This window comes from Mustela nivalis (genome assembly GCF_964662115.1).
Source record: "Mustela nivalis genome assembly, chromosome: 5".
NCBI lineage: Eukaryota > Metazoa > Chordata > Mammalia > Carnivora > Mustelidae > Mustela > Mustela nivalis.
Window position 1 is genome coordinate 12,251,293 of NC_139024.1, and position 17,655 is coordinate 12,268,947.

Here is a 17,655-nt window from a genome sequence, read left to right on the forward strand (position 1 = left end):
ACAGTATCTTGGTAGTCCTGGAAAGGAGACACTTCACACAGAGGAAGCTCTCTGCCATGAAACGACAAAACACTGTCTACCTTGGAAGTTGTTTTTTTTTTTTAAGTTTTTAATTCAGTTGCAGAAACTGACAAAATAAATCAAGTGCAGAAATAAAATGTAAATTAGTCACAAGAAGTAAAAATAAACATTAAATATACAATATACAAATAAACATACACAGTATGTTTGAAATATACAATAAACACTCAGCTTAAAGATTAAGAGGAAAAAAAATATACTTATTAATAAACCCTTCACAGTAGCCTGGGTTGTACAACATAAGATGTTAAAAAGAAGGAAATAATAATATACTTAAGTGGTATAAATTAGGAAGCATTAGGAGAAAGTAGTGAATAAAAGGTAAGCTTATTGGGGTGTCTGGCTGGTTTAGCTGGTGGAGCATACAACTCTTGATCTCAGGGTTATAGGTTTGAGCCCCATACATTGGGTGTGGAGGTCACTTATAAATGAAAGAAAGAAAGGAAATGAGAAGAGAGGAGAGGAAGGAAAGCGAAAAGAAAGAAGAAAAGGAAAAAGAATTTGTAAAGAAAGTTCTACTCATAAAATGGTGCCCTGGTTGAACAAGAGAACTAGAAGTGTGATTTCAAAGAATCATCTGACTAAAGTTTTAGTTACTATTTTTAACCTATTTCTAATTCTATAACTCAACAATACTGAAATAATAAGCTTTTCTAGAGGTTTTTCCTTAATATCAAAAAAGAGGATGTATCAAACACAGGAACATTCCAATAATCCAATGAAAGAAGAGCATGGCTCCATCCCCTCCAATCTCACCTTAATGACCTTAGACCCAATTTTATATGATCCGGAACTAAGTTTCTGAAGAGCCCGAAAAGCATCTTGTCGATGAACCATGCAGACGTAAGCACAGCCCCTGGGAGGAATCATCTATTAAAAAAAATTTTCTTTAGAAACAGTAAACATGAAGGCATTCATTCTGACATTATTTTATGGTTTTAATGAAACAGATCACTTAGACTATTAAGACTCAATGGTTTTTCCCTTTTCTTTTTTGGCTGTTTATTGGTATTACCCATGTACAACTAATTACTTAGTTTAAAAAGAATTCTAAATTTGGTTGGGTCTCATTCTACGTCATAACATAAGCAAAATCGTGACTATCATATGTCAAAGTTTGTCTAATACACAGTATATACTGTAACAAAAAGTGTAAAAAAGACATGTATACAACACAACCAGATAAAAAGAAACCAATACTGCATGGCCAACATATTTGAAAGCATGTAATTTATTCAAATAATTGAAAATATTTCAAATTTTCCAAATGTCATACTGAGTAACGTCAGAAAGATTTTTGTTTGGGGGAAGTATCCTATCCTTAATATAAAATCTATAATCTACAACAAATGGTGACACTAAAGCTTCACTATACAAAATTTAATTTTGCCCAAGTGCTTCCGGACAAAGCTTTTAACACAAATAGGAAAACAACCTTAGTGTTTTCACTTTCACTCAGAGTTCATGTCAAGCTAGTTTCCAAAACTTGAATACCAAACTTCTCAAAAAAGAAGTCTAACCCCCTACACATTTCTTTCTCTTCTGCAATATAGACCCAACTCTTTATCAATGCACTGAAAAATTGTCTTCCAGCTTACTAATGACCCCCTAAGTGTTAAATCAAATGGACTTTTTACTCAGTCCTCGACCCCCCCCCCAAACCAAGTGAAAGGTTTATAAATTTTCCATCAAATTTTCAAATTCTGGATTTTATCATTAGCCATTCAATACATTTCAGTTCACAAAATAACTCAGTACCTACTATTTGTAAGTACTATGCTCTTAAAAGGTAATACAGAAGAGGCAAACTAATACCCAAAAGACTACAGAACAAAGGCCAAAATGTCACACTTAATAGGACAATCCAAATGCTGCTTGGGTTCAGGATCCATCCTGAGCAGTGATTCTTGACTTTGCATTAGAATCACCTTGTAAACTGTGGCACTTTCATAAGAATTTAAAGAGAATGATCTTGGGCATCCCTATTCTTTCAACTGTCAACACATTTCTTACGTCTCAGGGGAAAATAAGAAAAAAAATTCAGAGGTTACATGATCAATCAAGGACTCTGGAAGATAATTTATGTTTTGACAGATGAAATTTTAAAAGACAAAAGAGTAAGAAAAGCCCACAGCATACTCCTAGTGTAGGGAGAGGAATACAAAACTCCCAAGTTAAAACACTCAACCAATCAACTATTTATTGTCTGTGCAACTCAGGCAAATCACTGAGTTTCCTCACTGGTAAAAAGCAATGGGAATTACTTAAGCAGCTTCTTGTGAGGTTCCAATGAGATCATGTATGGTTGAAAGTAGTATACGAAATGGTCAAACAATTCAGTGAAGAATGCTCTTATTAATAAGGAAAAGTCAAGTTTGGTCATGTAAGGATCTAAGATTAGAAAGGAAAGGCAGCCAATTTCCTGGTAAAAAAATGTTGAAAGTCCAACAGACAGAAAAGTAACAACAGTGAATAAAATCATAGGGTTAATGAATCAGGCTTCTGAAACAAATTTCTATAAAGATTCCATGACTTAGTTTTAGCCCTAGGGGGTGGGAGAGGGAAGAGACCTTCAGGAAGAATGCTCAAAATGCTCAAAAGAGACTGGATGGAGCAAAAGTGCTGAAAAAAATCAAGCTGAGGAGTGAAAGAGTTGCGCTCAAGTTCAAAGTCAAAAGTCAAAGACAGATTTTCTTGTCACTGTTTTTCTCTCTCCTCTTGAGAGAGGGAGAGATGGCGAGAGGAGCAAGGAGACTGGTAAAGATTGGGACCCCAAGTCCTATTGTGTCTCCACTACTATCTATGTACTCATGTGTAGGTGATTACAATTCTCTGGGACTCAGTTTCCTCATTTTCATTATGAAAAAAGGGGGGGTGTAATTAAAATAAGTCACAGATAGGGTTTCTGCTAACCCAAACACTAGATGCCTTTAGGAACCAAGTGCTAGCTATACTGCTGTAACACCCCTAAGAACATTTCATTAGAATTCCACTAAAAAAGGAAAATTAATTACGGAGAATAACAGGAGCAGAAATAAACATAGAAATGATTAAAGTCAAATAATCCTTATAAGGATGTGCATTATTAAAGGCAGATACTCTACTGGGCTCATTAGGAACCAAAGTGACTCTCTGACTGATAATCCTCTATATGTATATTTTTAACCTTAAACTATCGTATAAGAGGTGATACTTACATTAATGGATTCAATTTGTCCAAACTCTTCAAACAGATTGGTTAAATCTTGCTGGGTTGCCTTCTTATCCACCTGACCAACCCACAAAGTAGTACTACATACTGTCAAGACATTAAAGAGACAAATGACCTAAATCACGCAGACACAGCTATTTCTTTCAAGCAGCTGAAGAAAAAGCACTAATAAATAAGATTTAAGCTGGATATTTAAAACACTTAGGTGACATTTTTATCTGTTATACTTAAAATGAACTAAAATCTCAGATGTTCATCTATACCTACTGCAAATTAAACCTCCTGTTTGTTACCTGATCTTAAGCTTGGCTGCATACTTTAATCACCTATGGATACCTGGGTGTCACCCTAAAAGATGAAGGGCTATGGGGTACAACAGGTTGGAACTGGGAATTTAAAATTCTGTATGTAATTCTAATATGCAACAAAGTCACAAAAACACTTTTCACTACAATCCTATCTCTGCACCTTTAATCGTCTGTGATGGAATGATTAAGTGAATGTTTCTTCCTCATCAATAGTTAAATGTGAAAACAGCACCTTATTCTTAAATCATGTGCATGGAGATACATGGGGGAAAAGGCTAAATTTGAACTCCTTAACTTGTTTTCATGAAAAGCTTAAAAGATATTTTAACTGCAGGAAGTACTTCCCTTTAACAAACAGACCTACACAGAAGACCTGTCGCCTACTTTAAGCTGTACAGTTCATGATTCCAGGAACATTTTCTTTTCCCAAAAACACTTGCAAAATATTAACAACAGCTGATATATTTGCGGAGTTTAGTAAGTCTAGATTTACATCAATGTCATTTTCCATCCTTTTGATGATCTTTTATCTATTACGGGGCAGGCCTCCAGCATGTTTTTTTCTAGAGCTAATTTAACCCCACACTAGTGACTACTGCAAGATCTCTACAGAACGAAGATTTTTCAACCAGGTTTCTCTACTCCAGCTGGTTTTAACTCAAAGGTCTTCCAGACCTGTGTTAGTTTTAAGAATCATTCAACCAGGGCACCTGGGTGGCTCAGTGGGTTAAAGCCTCTGCCTTTGCCTCGGGCCATGATTCCAGGGTCCTGGGATCCAGCCCCACATCGGGCTCTCTGCTCAGGAGGGAGCCTGCTTCCTCCTTTCTCTCTCTCTGCCTGCCTCTCTGCCTTCTTGTGATCTCTGTCTGCCAAATAAATAAATAAATCTTTAAAAAAAAAAAATCATTCAACCAACAGATTCTCTGGTAATGTTCTTACCCTATTTCTTCTTTGCCTCACACAGTCTCACCCTATGTACATATAATTTAATATTCAACCAAAGTCTCAAGGTGCAATATATTAGTTTTACTCTATTGCTGTAACAAAGTACCACAAACTTAGTAGCTTAGAACAAAAAAACATATTCTCTTAGAGTTGTGGAGGTCTAAAATGGATCAACAAGCTTGTATTCTTTCTGGACACTCCTAGGGGAGAATGTGTTTCCTTGGCAAACTGCCTACATTCCTTGGCTCATGACCCCAACTTCAATCTTCAAAGCCAACAGTGGAGCATTTACCTATCTTCATCTTTCTTTCATCTTCACATCATCTTTTCCCTCTGACCCTCTTGTTTCTCTCTTACAAGGAAGGCCCCCTGGATTACACTGAGCTGTTCTGGATAACCCAAGTTAATCTTCCCACACCAAAATCCTGATTAATCACACCATGTGATGTAACATATTTACAAGTTCCAATAATTTGGCTATGAACATCTTTGGTCCTGAGGACCACTATTCAACCTACCACAAACCGTCAGCAAATTTTTAGACCTCTTTCACAATAGGTCCCACCACTTCATTATTCTTTCTACCACATCACAGCTGCTTTAATCTTCCTGAAATATGTTCCATGTTTCCCCTACTGTTTCAAGGTAGTCTCGCCACAATTTTTCTCACAGAGAACTTTTTTTTTTTTAACCCAGAAAGCAATAATGAATCTCCCCCATTCCATGGCTGGTGGGCAGGGTGTGTGTGTGTGTGTGTGTGTGTGTGTGTGCGCGCGCGCGCGCGCGCACACCACAACGAAGACGACGACGATGGACGGACACTGATTCCTGGAATATTACTGCTTGTTGATGTTCCATATCCACTGCACTACTCATGAAGATTCTGTGTTCAAAGGACCAATGTAGGGAAATACTACCTTCTGTGTTTAAAATGCACTGGGGCCACATGAAATTGCTTTGGAGTAAGGAGAGTTTTGAGGCAAATAATGAGGGATATACTTTCACTGTATTTTCTTATGTGCTTTCTGAATTTTCTTTTTATGGTGTTTGACTCATGAAAAAAAACACAGCAACAGAAAATAAACTCCATGGTGGATAACTATGTAAAAGGTGGCAGCTATAATATGGTAAGTGAGGAACTAAATGGAAGAGACTCCACTTAAATCCTAAAATGGGTGATTCTGTATGTCCTAATGGTATCATGAGAAGGGAGGCACAGCATAGATTTTATGGTCAGATCTTTGATGTTACTTCTTTATCAGATAGCACTAAAATGTTTGAATTTGGTCTCTCACCCTAAGGAGATAAACAAATTTTCAGACTTAGGGATATCAATATTATTAAATTAGCACTGGCTCTCACAATCAGGTAAGATTCTGGAAAGATAGCCACAGCTTGCTGAAAATGCCAGAACTTAGTAAGAGGCTGGATGTTGCTTTTAATTATAAGCCTGGGTATCCAGGATGATTCAGCAGTATAAATTATACCAATTATTTATCTATCTCCATGGCAGAAAGAGTTTATTAGGAGACTTTCAGAAATTAGACAACCTGATCAGTGTTCAGCTCTTGGCAAAGAATGACATTTCGTCCCATTTTATGCACTTTGCTCATCTGCAGTAGGTCTGTTCACCTTAGAAATCCTAACACACTAGAAATTCACAGAAATAATCTGGTACTACTTACATTCCTGCAGAGTAAACTCTCCTTCAAACTCTCACTATTAACAAATTTGTTCTAATTATACATTACCAATTAACATATAAAGGAGGGAAAGTTTGTACAGTGGGAATCTCTCTCTTGGTGCCAATGCAGTAATTTACAATTAGCTTTAAAATCTATATGCTTCCTTCAATAATTACTCCCCAGACCTGGTGGTCAAACTTGGCTATTACACTCTGAATAGAAACCACAGAGTCTATGTAAGAGACAGTAGGCCTAGTCCACTTTATATGTTATGAGTCAAGTTCTGTATGTTCCAATTTGTGTTTAAAAAAAAAAAATCAACTCTCAATGATCTTAGTGTTTCTTAAGAACCTGTTCTTCCTTTTTCTTTTCTCCTCTATCACTTAACAAAAACCAAGGATAAAATCATTCATTTACTAAACTACTTTTCAATTTCTAGGTCTAAAAATAGTTGACTCTAGCAGTTAATGATTTTAACATCTATTGAAACCAAAGCTTTGTAAAACTGTGTCACTTACCACTCAATGTTTTCGAGCGAACTGGAGGCAATCCCTTCTTCTGCCGTTCTTTCTCCCTTTCTCTCGCTCTCCTTTCACTTGAGTAGGAACGTGATGACTTCCTCTTTCTTTCTCTAGAGCGTGAGCGCGATCGCTTTCTGTGTTTACGTTTTCGAGAACCAGACCGTGACCGAGACCTTCGTTTTCTGGGTGATCTACAAAAAAAAAAAAAAAAAAATCTTATTTTACTTCTAACAACAGTATTATTCTTCTGTCAAACTTCTCACTTATAGGTAAGGGCGTGGGAGGGACACACACACACACACACACACACACACACACACACAAAAGGTTGTTTTATATTTAACTACCTCTTAAAAAAATGTTTAAGTAGAATGAATGAAGTATCAAACATGCATTTTTCTCAAACCTATGTATTGCTCAAGCCCATACTGTAATAGATGTTTGTTTGCAATGATTTGTACTGATATCAGGTAGAAGAGAATCAGATTCTATCCAGTAAGTAGAATCCAGTAAGATTCTATCCAGTAATCCTTACTTCCTTTTCTTTAGTGTCCTCCAACTCATTTTTCAAGAAAGAGTCAAGAATAAGAATGAAAGACTAAAGAAAATTTAAAAATCCTTAGGTGATGAAGACACTATACTCTTAAAATTAGGAAACAGAAAATGTTTCCAACAGGGCATTAGGCCACTAAAGAATTCTGCTCTAAGTTTTCAACTTCTAAAATTTCAAAGTGCTTAACTTTAAATACAGGTGTTACTGAAAGTTTCTTCTTTTCCTATCAACCATACATCATTGTACTGCTTCAAAATGCTTAATAAGGAGGTTTGTTAAGACAAAGAAGCTGTTAAGATTTTAGCTCTAACACTGTATTTGCTTTGGCTAGATTACTCACAGAGCTGAGATGGGTTTATAGAGAGTAGAACTCACAGGCTCTCATTTAAAAAGAGGTAAATACAAATAACTTCTTGAAACAAGTAAGAAATGACTAGTAAGTCATTAAAGATACTGCCCTTCTTCCAACATATACTGCTCAGATTTTCAGGGATATTCACGTGCAGACAATAGGTTATATTAATATTAAAGACTAAGGACTTAAAGTTTTAAGACAATTTGTAGCAAAAACAATATATATAAACTACATGAGAATTACCAGGTTAAGGAAACCTCAACTCAAATTTGAATACACATGTACATTAATGAGATTTACCATGTTGAAAAGTTAACAAAGAAAACCGTAAGATATACTTTATAATAATCTGATACTATGCTTAATATTTATTAAAAAAATTCTTGTAGTTTTATTTTTATGATCACTTTTGGTATTATTATAAGATGAAATAAAATGAAATACAATAGAATTTCTAACACTGTTCCTCTATATCTTGACTGAACAGTTTTCAGAGGCAACAGTATCCTTAGCTGCATATAATCATAATATTATTAACTAAAATCAGGTATAATCCCAAATCCAAGTCTTGTGATACAAGACTTGGCTACAAATAATGTATAATATTCAAATAATGGCCACAGATATACCCAATTAAAAGAGGACAAAGAATTCTGTTTTTGAAATTCTGAATTACTTCTTTCTGGACAGTATGTCACTTTAAGAAAAACATTCCTTTAATCTTGATATAAAGAAACAGAGCCCACTTTTGAAAGTTCACACACAGCTACTCTTAAATATTATTGTAGAACCTTGAACGAGATCGTGAATGTGTTCTTGATCTTGAGCGAACAGCCACTTTCTTTGCCTCTTGTTCAAAGATCTCCTCTTCCACTCCATCTTGCCCTTCATCAATATCCATATCCTTGAAAGTCAAAAGAATAGCAAATAAAATGGCTTACTGGGATGCAATATATACTTAAAATTCTGCCTTACAAAATATTCACCATAGCAGCATCAATGCCTAGTATTAAGTAACATGGTCAGTATAGACCTTAAGTGTGAGGAAAAATTTAGGACATTATCATTATTTTGCATAAAGTATTTTACATAAAATAAAAACATTTACCATATTTTATAATATTTTCCTCTAAATAATTTAGAATTTATGACCTAGAAAAACATGAACTTTTTACCTGTTGCTGAATATCTATAGAATCATCCAAATTCGCCTCAGGTTCAAGGAAATGCTGCTGACTGCTCCCTTGTGATGGTGAGGCAGAATGCTCTGATCCAAATGTTCCCTCCTGACTATCCTGAGGGGTTGCCTATTGAGAATGTATACAAACACACAAACATTAAGAAACCATGCATATTATTACAACAGAATTTAAACATGCAAACGTCACAATTTTTAAAAAAGTTTTCAAAAGGAGCCCAACACAGATAGAAATCCCACATTAAATCAACTATAATCCATCTAAAATCACACTTTTGTACAAATCCAAGTTTACTTAAGAGCATGGGACACCTCTATAAAAGAGGGAGAAGACTCTATTAGAATGGTTAAGATCAAGTAGCTCTTCAAATAAATTTTTAATTGTGGAAAATATAATCATTATACTTCTAAGAATAAAGGTATTACACCATAAAAGATATGTAATAGCACAAAGTTAAATGAATCTAGAATTTCAACAGCAATCAGCATTTTTATAAAATGCTATTCATATTTTAATGTGAAAGTACTTTACATTAAAGAACTAAGTCATACATTAATGTGTAGAGGCAAAACAAAGCTCAAATATCATTATCAAATTAACTGATCTAGTAAAACAGTTCTCAATTTGGGCTTTCTCAACCTGTATTAGGAAGTACTCTGAAATATGTAATATATTTCAGAAACTAGTAAGAGTTAGGCAATGAAGACTAATTAAAGGAATACTTAAAATTTGAATCCCCCCCCTTTTTTGGCTGGGACTACATGTATAGCAACTCAATACAGTCATACTACTTATACTTAATAGTCTGAATCCAATTTAGCAACTGCATATACTATGGTGTTAACTAAAAATAAGAAAACTAATTATGAAAACGTCTTCCCACATAAACTTTTCTAAAACATCTTTGCAGGTGTTCAAGATTAATAAAAATAGTTAGGGGTAGTACACAAGCTGGGAGATACTAAAATAATTAACAGAGAGGAGTAACTCAAAAATACTAGTCCCTCGTTACAAACTCTGTGATTGTGAACAAGTTACTTGAATTGTGAAATTCAGTTTCTTTATCTGTAAAGCACGGTGACTACAGACAATATTATAAACTTCAAAGCTGTTAAGAGACTAGAGCTAACTGTTCCCACCACAAAAAAATGACAGTTTTAGGACATGAGAGAAGTGTTAGCTTACTGCAATATATAAATGTATCAAATCACAATGTTGTACACATTAGTTATGTATCTCAGTAAGATTTTAAAATTCTTATTCTAATGACATCTATCTGAAAGAAAAAGCATAAAAATTAAGAGCCAAAAAGAGCATTTAAAGAACTGTTCCAAGTTTCTCACTTTATAAAGGAACAGGTTCTCTAAGAACAAGTAACATGACCAAGGTTTAGAAATAAATGAAAAGCTAAAGTAGAAGAGACTTCTGTGAAACAACTATTACATGCCACAGTACTGGCCAAAACATCAGTAAGCAACCACTCTTACCAAATAAAGCAAACACATTTTAAGCAAAATCCTGGCTTACATCTTTAAAAGTATAGTAACAACAGAATTCTTAACACAGAAAGGGAATTTTCAGCTCCATCTGGAATCTAACTGGTCCTCAAGTTAGTACGCATACATTCTTTTTTTTTTTTTTTTTTTAAGATTTTATTTATTTATTTGTCAGAGAGAGAGTGAATGAGAGCGAGCACAGGCAGACAGAGTGGAAGGAAGAATCAGAGGGAGAAGCAGGCTCCCTGCGGAGCAAGGAGCCCGATGTGGGACTCGATCCCAGGACGCTGGGACCACGACCCAAGCCGAAGGCAGCCGCTTAACCAACTGAGCCACCCAGGTGTCCCAGTACGCATACATTCTTCACATCATATTTTTCTTGCTTCTCCATTTATCTTGTTTCATATTTCCCCCCACCCTTGTTTTTTACCCTTATTTTCCTATTTAATGATTAATTCTTGGTATAACCAACCAAGATCCACTGCAATTAATTTTAGTATTTGAGTTTTACCCATTTGGAAAGACTGTAATTTCATAACCTTTATCCTTCGACTTTTTTTTTTTTTAAAGCTTTATTCTTTCTTAGAGATCTTCTGAAGAACAAAGAGAAAATTTACTTCAAAATTCAACTAAGAGATGCCAGGGTGGCACAGTCAGTTAAGTAACTAACCAACTCTTGATTTCTGCTTACGTCATGATCTCAGGGTTTTGAGGTAAGCCCCCACTTTGGGCTCCGCACAAGTGCAAAAGCCTGCTTAGGACTTTCTCCCCCTCTCCCTCTGCTCCCTCGGTGCAGTCACGTGCATGGGCTCTCTCTGAAAATAATGACTATTAAAATAAAAATAAAAATTCAAGTAAAAATTATCCTATTACCATGCAATTAGCATTAGGTCCATTGGACCCTTTGCTGTATCTAAGACATGTTGTGAGATTTTAGAGTTCTTATCATCTTAAATATTGAAACATTTTGCTATTTCATCATCCCAAGAATTATTCTGTTATTATCCATCGATTATTCCCAATTATTTCAAGAAAGACTAAAATAATACAAAAAAAGAAAAAGGAATGTAATTGCCAAGAAGGGTGATTCAATAGTGAAATAAAATCATTATCACCCAGTTGTACTGCATTACCAAAAATACTGTATATTTCAAGAAAGTAAAAATAAGGCCGGAGACACTATTTTTGTAGTCTGCTTTGTGCTTTCCTGGAAACATAGTTGAATAGATTTTTCCATTTCTGTACATAATGGTAAGGAGAAGAAAACTGACAAGAGGAATATATTTCATAATTAGTAAACAAAATAGTAGAACATGATGCGAAAAAGAACAGCATTCTAGATTCTAATGATTAGGTATTAGTTTAATACCTAAGTGAACTATGAGTTTTCAGATGATCATAACCTAAATGTATTTCTCAAACTCCGAAACTTATGACAGAAAAATGTGTCTCTAGGGACAAAAACCGGGTCTTTCCATCCACTTAGTCAGTTGCTTTTCTTTCACCACTCCCTTTCTTCAACACTCACTTTTGAACAAAAGCTTTTAACAACATCTAATTCTTTCAAAAGGACTTTATCTTGCAGTATTTTGCAACAAGAATCCGGATTGTTCTATTTTGCTAAAAGAATGTGTGACATTTGAATTTAATGGACACAAAAATGTTGACTACATTTCAATTATGTAAATTAAAACTACTCATCAAGTATTTCCCCCTATCTCTTTTAGTCTCACTTCTGTAAACTATCTGTGAGATGACTTCACATCTATTTTAAAAGGATCCATTGGACCCAGGTGGCAAATGATAGCTTTACTGATAACACTGGTATACATCCTTAGTATATATCCTGGGATACACTTCTAGTTTCTTCAATGATGTCCTCATTGTAAAGCATCAATACTGAAAAAATAGAAGACAGAACACTGAATACTGAATAAAATACTGAAAAAATAGAAGGGTAACAGCAGCTAGCAGAGACTTCTTTCAAAGTTGGATTAACACTCACGAAGTGTCACATTTTGATCAGTTATAGACCCATGTTCCTCCATTTTTTTCTGTGTAAGTGACAAGAAACACTGTTGAAAGCCTTACTGAAATTCACGCATGCTAGGCTATAATCCTACAATTGCAGTACCATGAAATGGGATTTATGTGAGCTGAGATATCAAATCACTTAAAGCAACTCCAGGCTCCTAATATTATCACCCATCTTAGGTTTTATCATGTTCAATTCTACTCTTTCCATTATAAACTCCTATATAAAAAAAATATTGAATCAAAGTAAGTTACATATGATAGCACTTCATTATTAAGTGGCTGTATCTTCCACAATCTTTCTATTCCTAACATTCTTTCAAAAGCCCTTTTTTATCAGTCCTACCATTTTCATTATCAGTATTTTGAGCTATAGCTTTCTTGACATCTTTTGAATATCCTGATAAAACAATTATCAATATCATGAACTAGAACTTACTTCAGACAAGGGCAATCATTCTCTTTCCAACAGGACTATTACTCCCTTCATAATTTAGCCACTCCTTGAAGTGCTCCGTTTTCAGTGGTTTTCTATTGTTAGGGATATTAGGTAACAACTCACATGCAGGTGTGGTCAGGGCTGCAATGAGTAGGGTGTCGCTGGCAATCCCACTCCTTTCTTTAAGACACCCTAAGAACTTTTAAGTGGCCATAAGGAGCTCACTGGTAAACAAATATGCTTCATTTTTCTGCATTATTTTCACCTTATCTTCATCATATGAAAGCAATAGGTTTGGTAGAGCCAATTACACAATTTATTAAATTTAATGGTTATGCTGCTGATACACTACTTTCCAATTGGAAATCTGTCACAGGTTTTGAACACCATCTACCTGATTAATTAGAAAAGTTGCTTTTCTTTCACCACTCCCTTTCTTCAACACTCACTTTTGAACAAAAGCTTTTAACAACATCTAATTCTTTCAAAAGGATCTTATTTTCTTAAAATTTTGAGATTATGTATTAACTAAGCCCAGAGCTCTGTTTTTCTTTGGTTGGTGAGATTCTTAAGACCGAATAACCCTGAAAAATGGAATGGGAGGAAATGAGAGATGCAAACAAACCATGAGCGATTCCTAATCATGAGAATATTATGGGAATATATGGGATTATATGGGAATGAGGGTTGCTGGAGGGGAGGTGGGTGAGGAGATGGGGTAACTGAGTGACAGGCATTAAGGAGGGCACATGATGAAATGAGCAATGACTGTTACGCGTAAATGACAAATTCCTGAGCTCTACATATGAAACTAATGCTGTATTATGTGTTGACTAACTGAATTTAAAGAACAAAAAAGAACAAAAAGAAAAATGTTCTCTCAAGTTCCTAGGAATTTTCACTTCAATAATTTGGTGTTAATTTTAAGAATACTACTTTGATTTTACCGCTTCTACTACAACTCCTGAAGGGAAACTGGAACTAAGACAATTAAAATTGCCAAATTTACAGATGGGATGAATCTGCCATTTGATAACCTCTTCCATCACAATTGCCCCCTGCCTCTCTAACAGCTCTGAGGTTTTTTAATTACATGACTGACAACTTGTTTCTTTTCATTGATTTACAATTTATGTTTTTCTTTAAAAACGTCCAAATGTTCTACATTTGCTCTACCTTTAAAGTTCCTGAATTCTCAGGCAGATATATCTACCTGACATGAAATACTGTAGTAGTAGATGTATCTACTCCAACCATTTCTATCAAAATTATTCCTTCAAAACAAGATACAGAATTCCATTCTCATAATACAAGTATATGTTCCAACCTTAGCAAATACCATTAATATCATTTTATGCTTACTATCTGGTTTAAAAGGGTAAGTTCAGACCCCAGCAGAGTCCAAGGTTTGTTATCCCTTTAAACTAAAATAACTTTTCTCTCTCCTTTACTTCCACTGTTCTTCACCTGTACCTCTATTACAGAAACTAGAATTCTGCCCTGTGCTCATACAGATGAACATGTTCCATTAGAGAAGAGATTGTTTGAGGCCAGATGCTTTTTTGTTCACCTGTGTTCATCTGTGTATATATCATTTGCCTAACAACACACTGCTCATACTTTAGAAAATGTGTGGAGTATGACTTAGTTAAGTTTTGGATATAAGAAAGAAGTGAGACTGGGCTGAATTTGAAAACACTCATGTTCTAAACAGTTTATATATGCAAGTATTTCTCAAATGGAGGAAAAACAGGCTTTGTAATGGATTAACCCTGCCTTTGAAGTCTGACAAATTTTGTCAATTCTAAAGTATGATTCTTCTTCACACATTATCATTCCTGTAATTTATTAAGGTTCTTTTAACTCTGTAAGATGTACTTTTGAAGTGACTAAAAATTCTTAGCTGTACATAAAATAACAGTGTGTCTTGGAGTGCCTAGGTGGCTCAGTGGGTTAAGCCTCTGCCTTCGGCTCAGGTCATGATCTCAGGGTCCTGGGATCAAGCCCCGCATCGGGCTCTCCGCTCAGGAGAAAGCCTGCTTCCCCGCCTACTTGTGATCTCTCTCTCTCTGTCAAATAAATAAATAAAATTTAAAAAAAAAATTATACATAAAAAAAGACAGTGTGTCTTAAGACTAATTATACATCTGATTAGCTATACAGTTTTGCGATGGATGTTTAATTTCATTACAGTACAATGGAAGTCAAAATTCTATCTCATAGCATTAAATGTAATGCATGCCTCCTAAACTTCCTGCACACAGCAGCAGCCTAATTAAAGGAGTAATCTATTTTGCCATCATCACTCTCAAGCAAAATCATCATGACCTTGCTTGACAGGGAACTGAGCGGAGAAAAGCACATGGAGTTTTAAGTTGTAATACCGAAACACCACCTCTGTTTTCTGTTCTCCACTGCTAGTATACCAAGCACATGTATATATCCAGAACACATTCTGGTAACAGAAAAGACTATAAATGTTCTGAAAAGGCTGCCCTTCCTAGTACTAAAACTGAAGAAAAATCACCATGCTTGAAAAACACCACTTTATAGAATGTAGATAGCAATAACTCTAAAGACCACAAGATGGAGTTATAAACCTTTTGAGGCTGTTGCTGTTCTAGGAGCTGCTGTCTGAGATGTTCAAGGTTTTGCTGCTGTAGTTGTTCAGCTATCTGATGAAAAATGGAATTGTTCACAGATTCTGAAACATGAGAACTAGAAGGAAAAACAAGTAGAAATACATTTTAAAACACAGTAAAGATAATACAAAATAACTGATTTTAACCTCCCCCATGCCAATTAAATGAAACAGACTCTACTACAATGTTTACTTTTGAAATATTAACAGAAAATAGAATACCTCAGAACATTAATATGTTAAAAGAGAAAGATACTCTCCAATAATCTCTCAACAGGTGGATAACATGTTAAAGATATTCTGATGGAAGATCTGTTATAATGGTCTCACACTATTAAATACATATAAATTAGTATTTTTTACATTAGAGTACTTTAAGAAAATTTCGATGAAACATATAAAAACAGTTAAAAGTATCTAAACATTGTCACTTTAACTCCTTCTCTAACTATAAGATAGTGGGAGAAATGGTCTATCAATCAGTACATGTGAAATCAACAATTGTAATTGACCATAAACTTTACAAAACTAATCCGCTTTCTTTAGAAAAGCATTCACATTATTAGGTATGTTAACAGAAACAGTACTTAGATAAGAGGAAATAATAATTTAACTATACTCTGGGAAATTCACACCTGGAATACACCTGGAATTCTGGGTGCCACAAGGTAAGACATGAACAAAAAAGAGGGCATCCCAAAAGGGGCAATCAGGATGGTGAGAAGTCTTGAAACAGTTGAAAAAAAGTGTACTTCATCTGGAGCAAATAAACCTAAGGGGAAGAATGATACCTAACTTCAAATATTGTAAAGGCTAGGTCTCAAAAGATAATGGAGCAAATTTGTTTCCTTGCTTCAGAATGCAAAATGGATCAGTGTGTATAAAGTAAATCAAACAGGATTCAATAACAAAGATTATTTAACTTGTCATCATAGAAGGCATTAAAACATTATAAAAATATCCTATCAGAACCATTAAAGGAGATTCTTACGTTGCTCAGGACACTAATCTACACAATCTCAAATATTTCTCCTCCAATTTTGTAATTCATAATCTAAAGTGTTAGATTTTAATTTTTCAAGTAAAATCTCTTTATCAAAAGGACATATGTATTTTCTGTATTATATAAATATATTTTAAGACATATTATCCCAATATATAAAATGAATGGGCTCTGCTTGAAACAAGATTCCCAGAGGCATTCCCTCCATTGATCATCCTCCATCCTCCCTCCTGCCACACCCCCACTCTCCAACATCCTTTCCCCCACTGGTCCTTTCTCAAACCTGCAAGAACCTAAGGCTGCACAGAATTGCTTGAGATAAGAAGAAAATCGCTGATCTAAATAAAAAGGTACAATCCATTATCTTTGAAAAAAACAAAATCCCTATAGTCCCAATCCTTACTTCTGATTAGTATGATTCACTCCCAGAATTCGGGAGAATTCCTAGAAGTGGACACCGACACTAGAAGCAAGCCTCTTTCCTATTATTTCAAATATTCTTACAATTGAATAAAATGCCTAATACAGATATAGAAAATATCACAACTACATCAACATCTATCAATTCTCCTATAAAAAAATGTGATATACCCCAATTATTTGCAAAGATCTGAGAAAGGAGCCAAAATAAATAGGGAGGCAACAAGACAGCAACTCTACCATCTTTCTGTAATGTTAGAACTCAACAGCCTGAAATTTTATCCCCACTTATTCAAAGTATACTTGGTAGTTCAGACAGCAATGTCCCATCCAATGTTTATAATAATAATGGAAAAAATTATGGAAGTAAAGAAAAAAAAAAACAATTCTTACAGTTGAGAGGCTGAAATCTCCTTTTTGGGTTCTTCACTATGCTCAGAATCTTCCCCAAAATCAAACCTATCCATCAACTTCTAAGTCAGCGGGGGGAGAGGGTGGAGGGGAGGGAGAAAAAGACAAATTAAAAGGGGCTTCACACAAAAATAAGTAACAAATGCTATTCTGAATGTCAATGTCATCCCATTACTTTACTTCTATCACATTAATACATAAATGTTTTATATAATTTTATGCTACATTATAATAAAGAATTTGAGTCAATCTTTAAAGTACTTTGATGTACACTGCCTTATATAACAAATCACAATACAGGATATATACTAATGCTCTACAGAAGAGAAGATGGGATTAAAATAATTAAATGG

At 34.8% G+C, this 17,655-nt stretch overlaps 1 protein-coding gene across 1 annotated transcript in view; it reads right to left on the minus strand.

Moving 5' to 3' along the window:
* SCAF8 (SR-related CTD associated factor 8) overlaps positions 1-17,655 on the minus strand; it is an 89,724-nt gene that overhangs the window by 13,164 nt on the left and 58,905 nt on the right. The window contains 7 exon segments of the mRNA XM_082731378.1: positions 838-951; positions 3,279-3,379; positions 6,749-6,942; positions 8,451-8,563; positions 8,835-8,966; positions 15,428-15,545; positions 17,285-17,364. Coding sequence (XP_082587504.1) covers positions 838-951; positions 3,279-3,379; positions 6,749-6,942; positions 8,451-8,563; positions 8,835-8,966; positions 15,428-15,545; positions 17,285-17,364 — 852 coding nt within the window.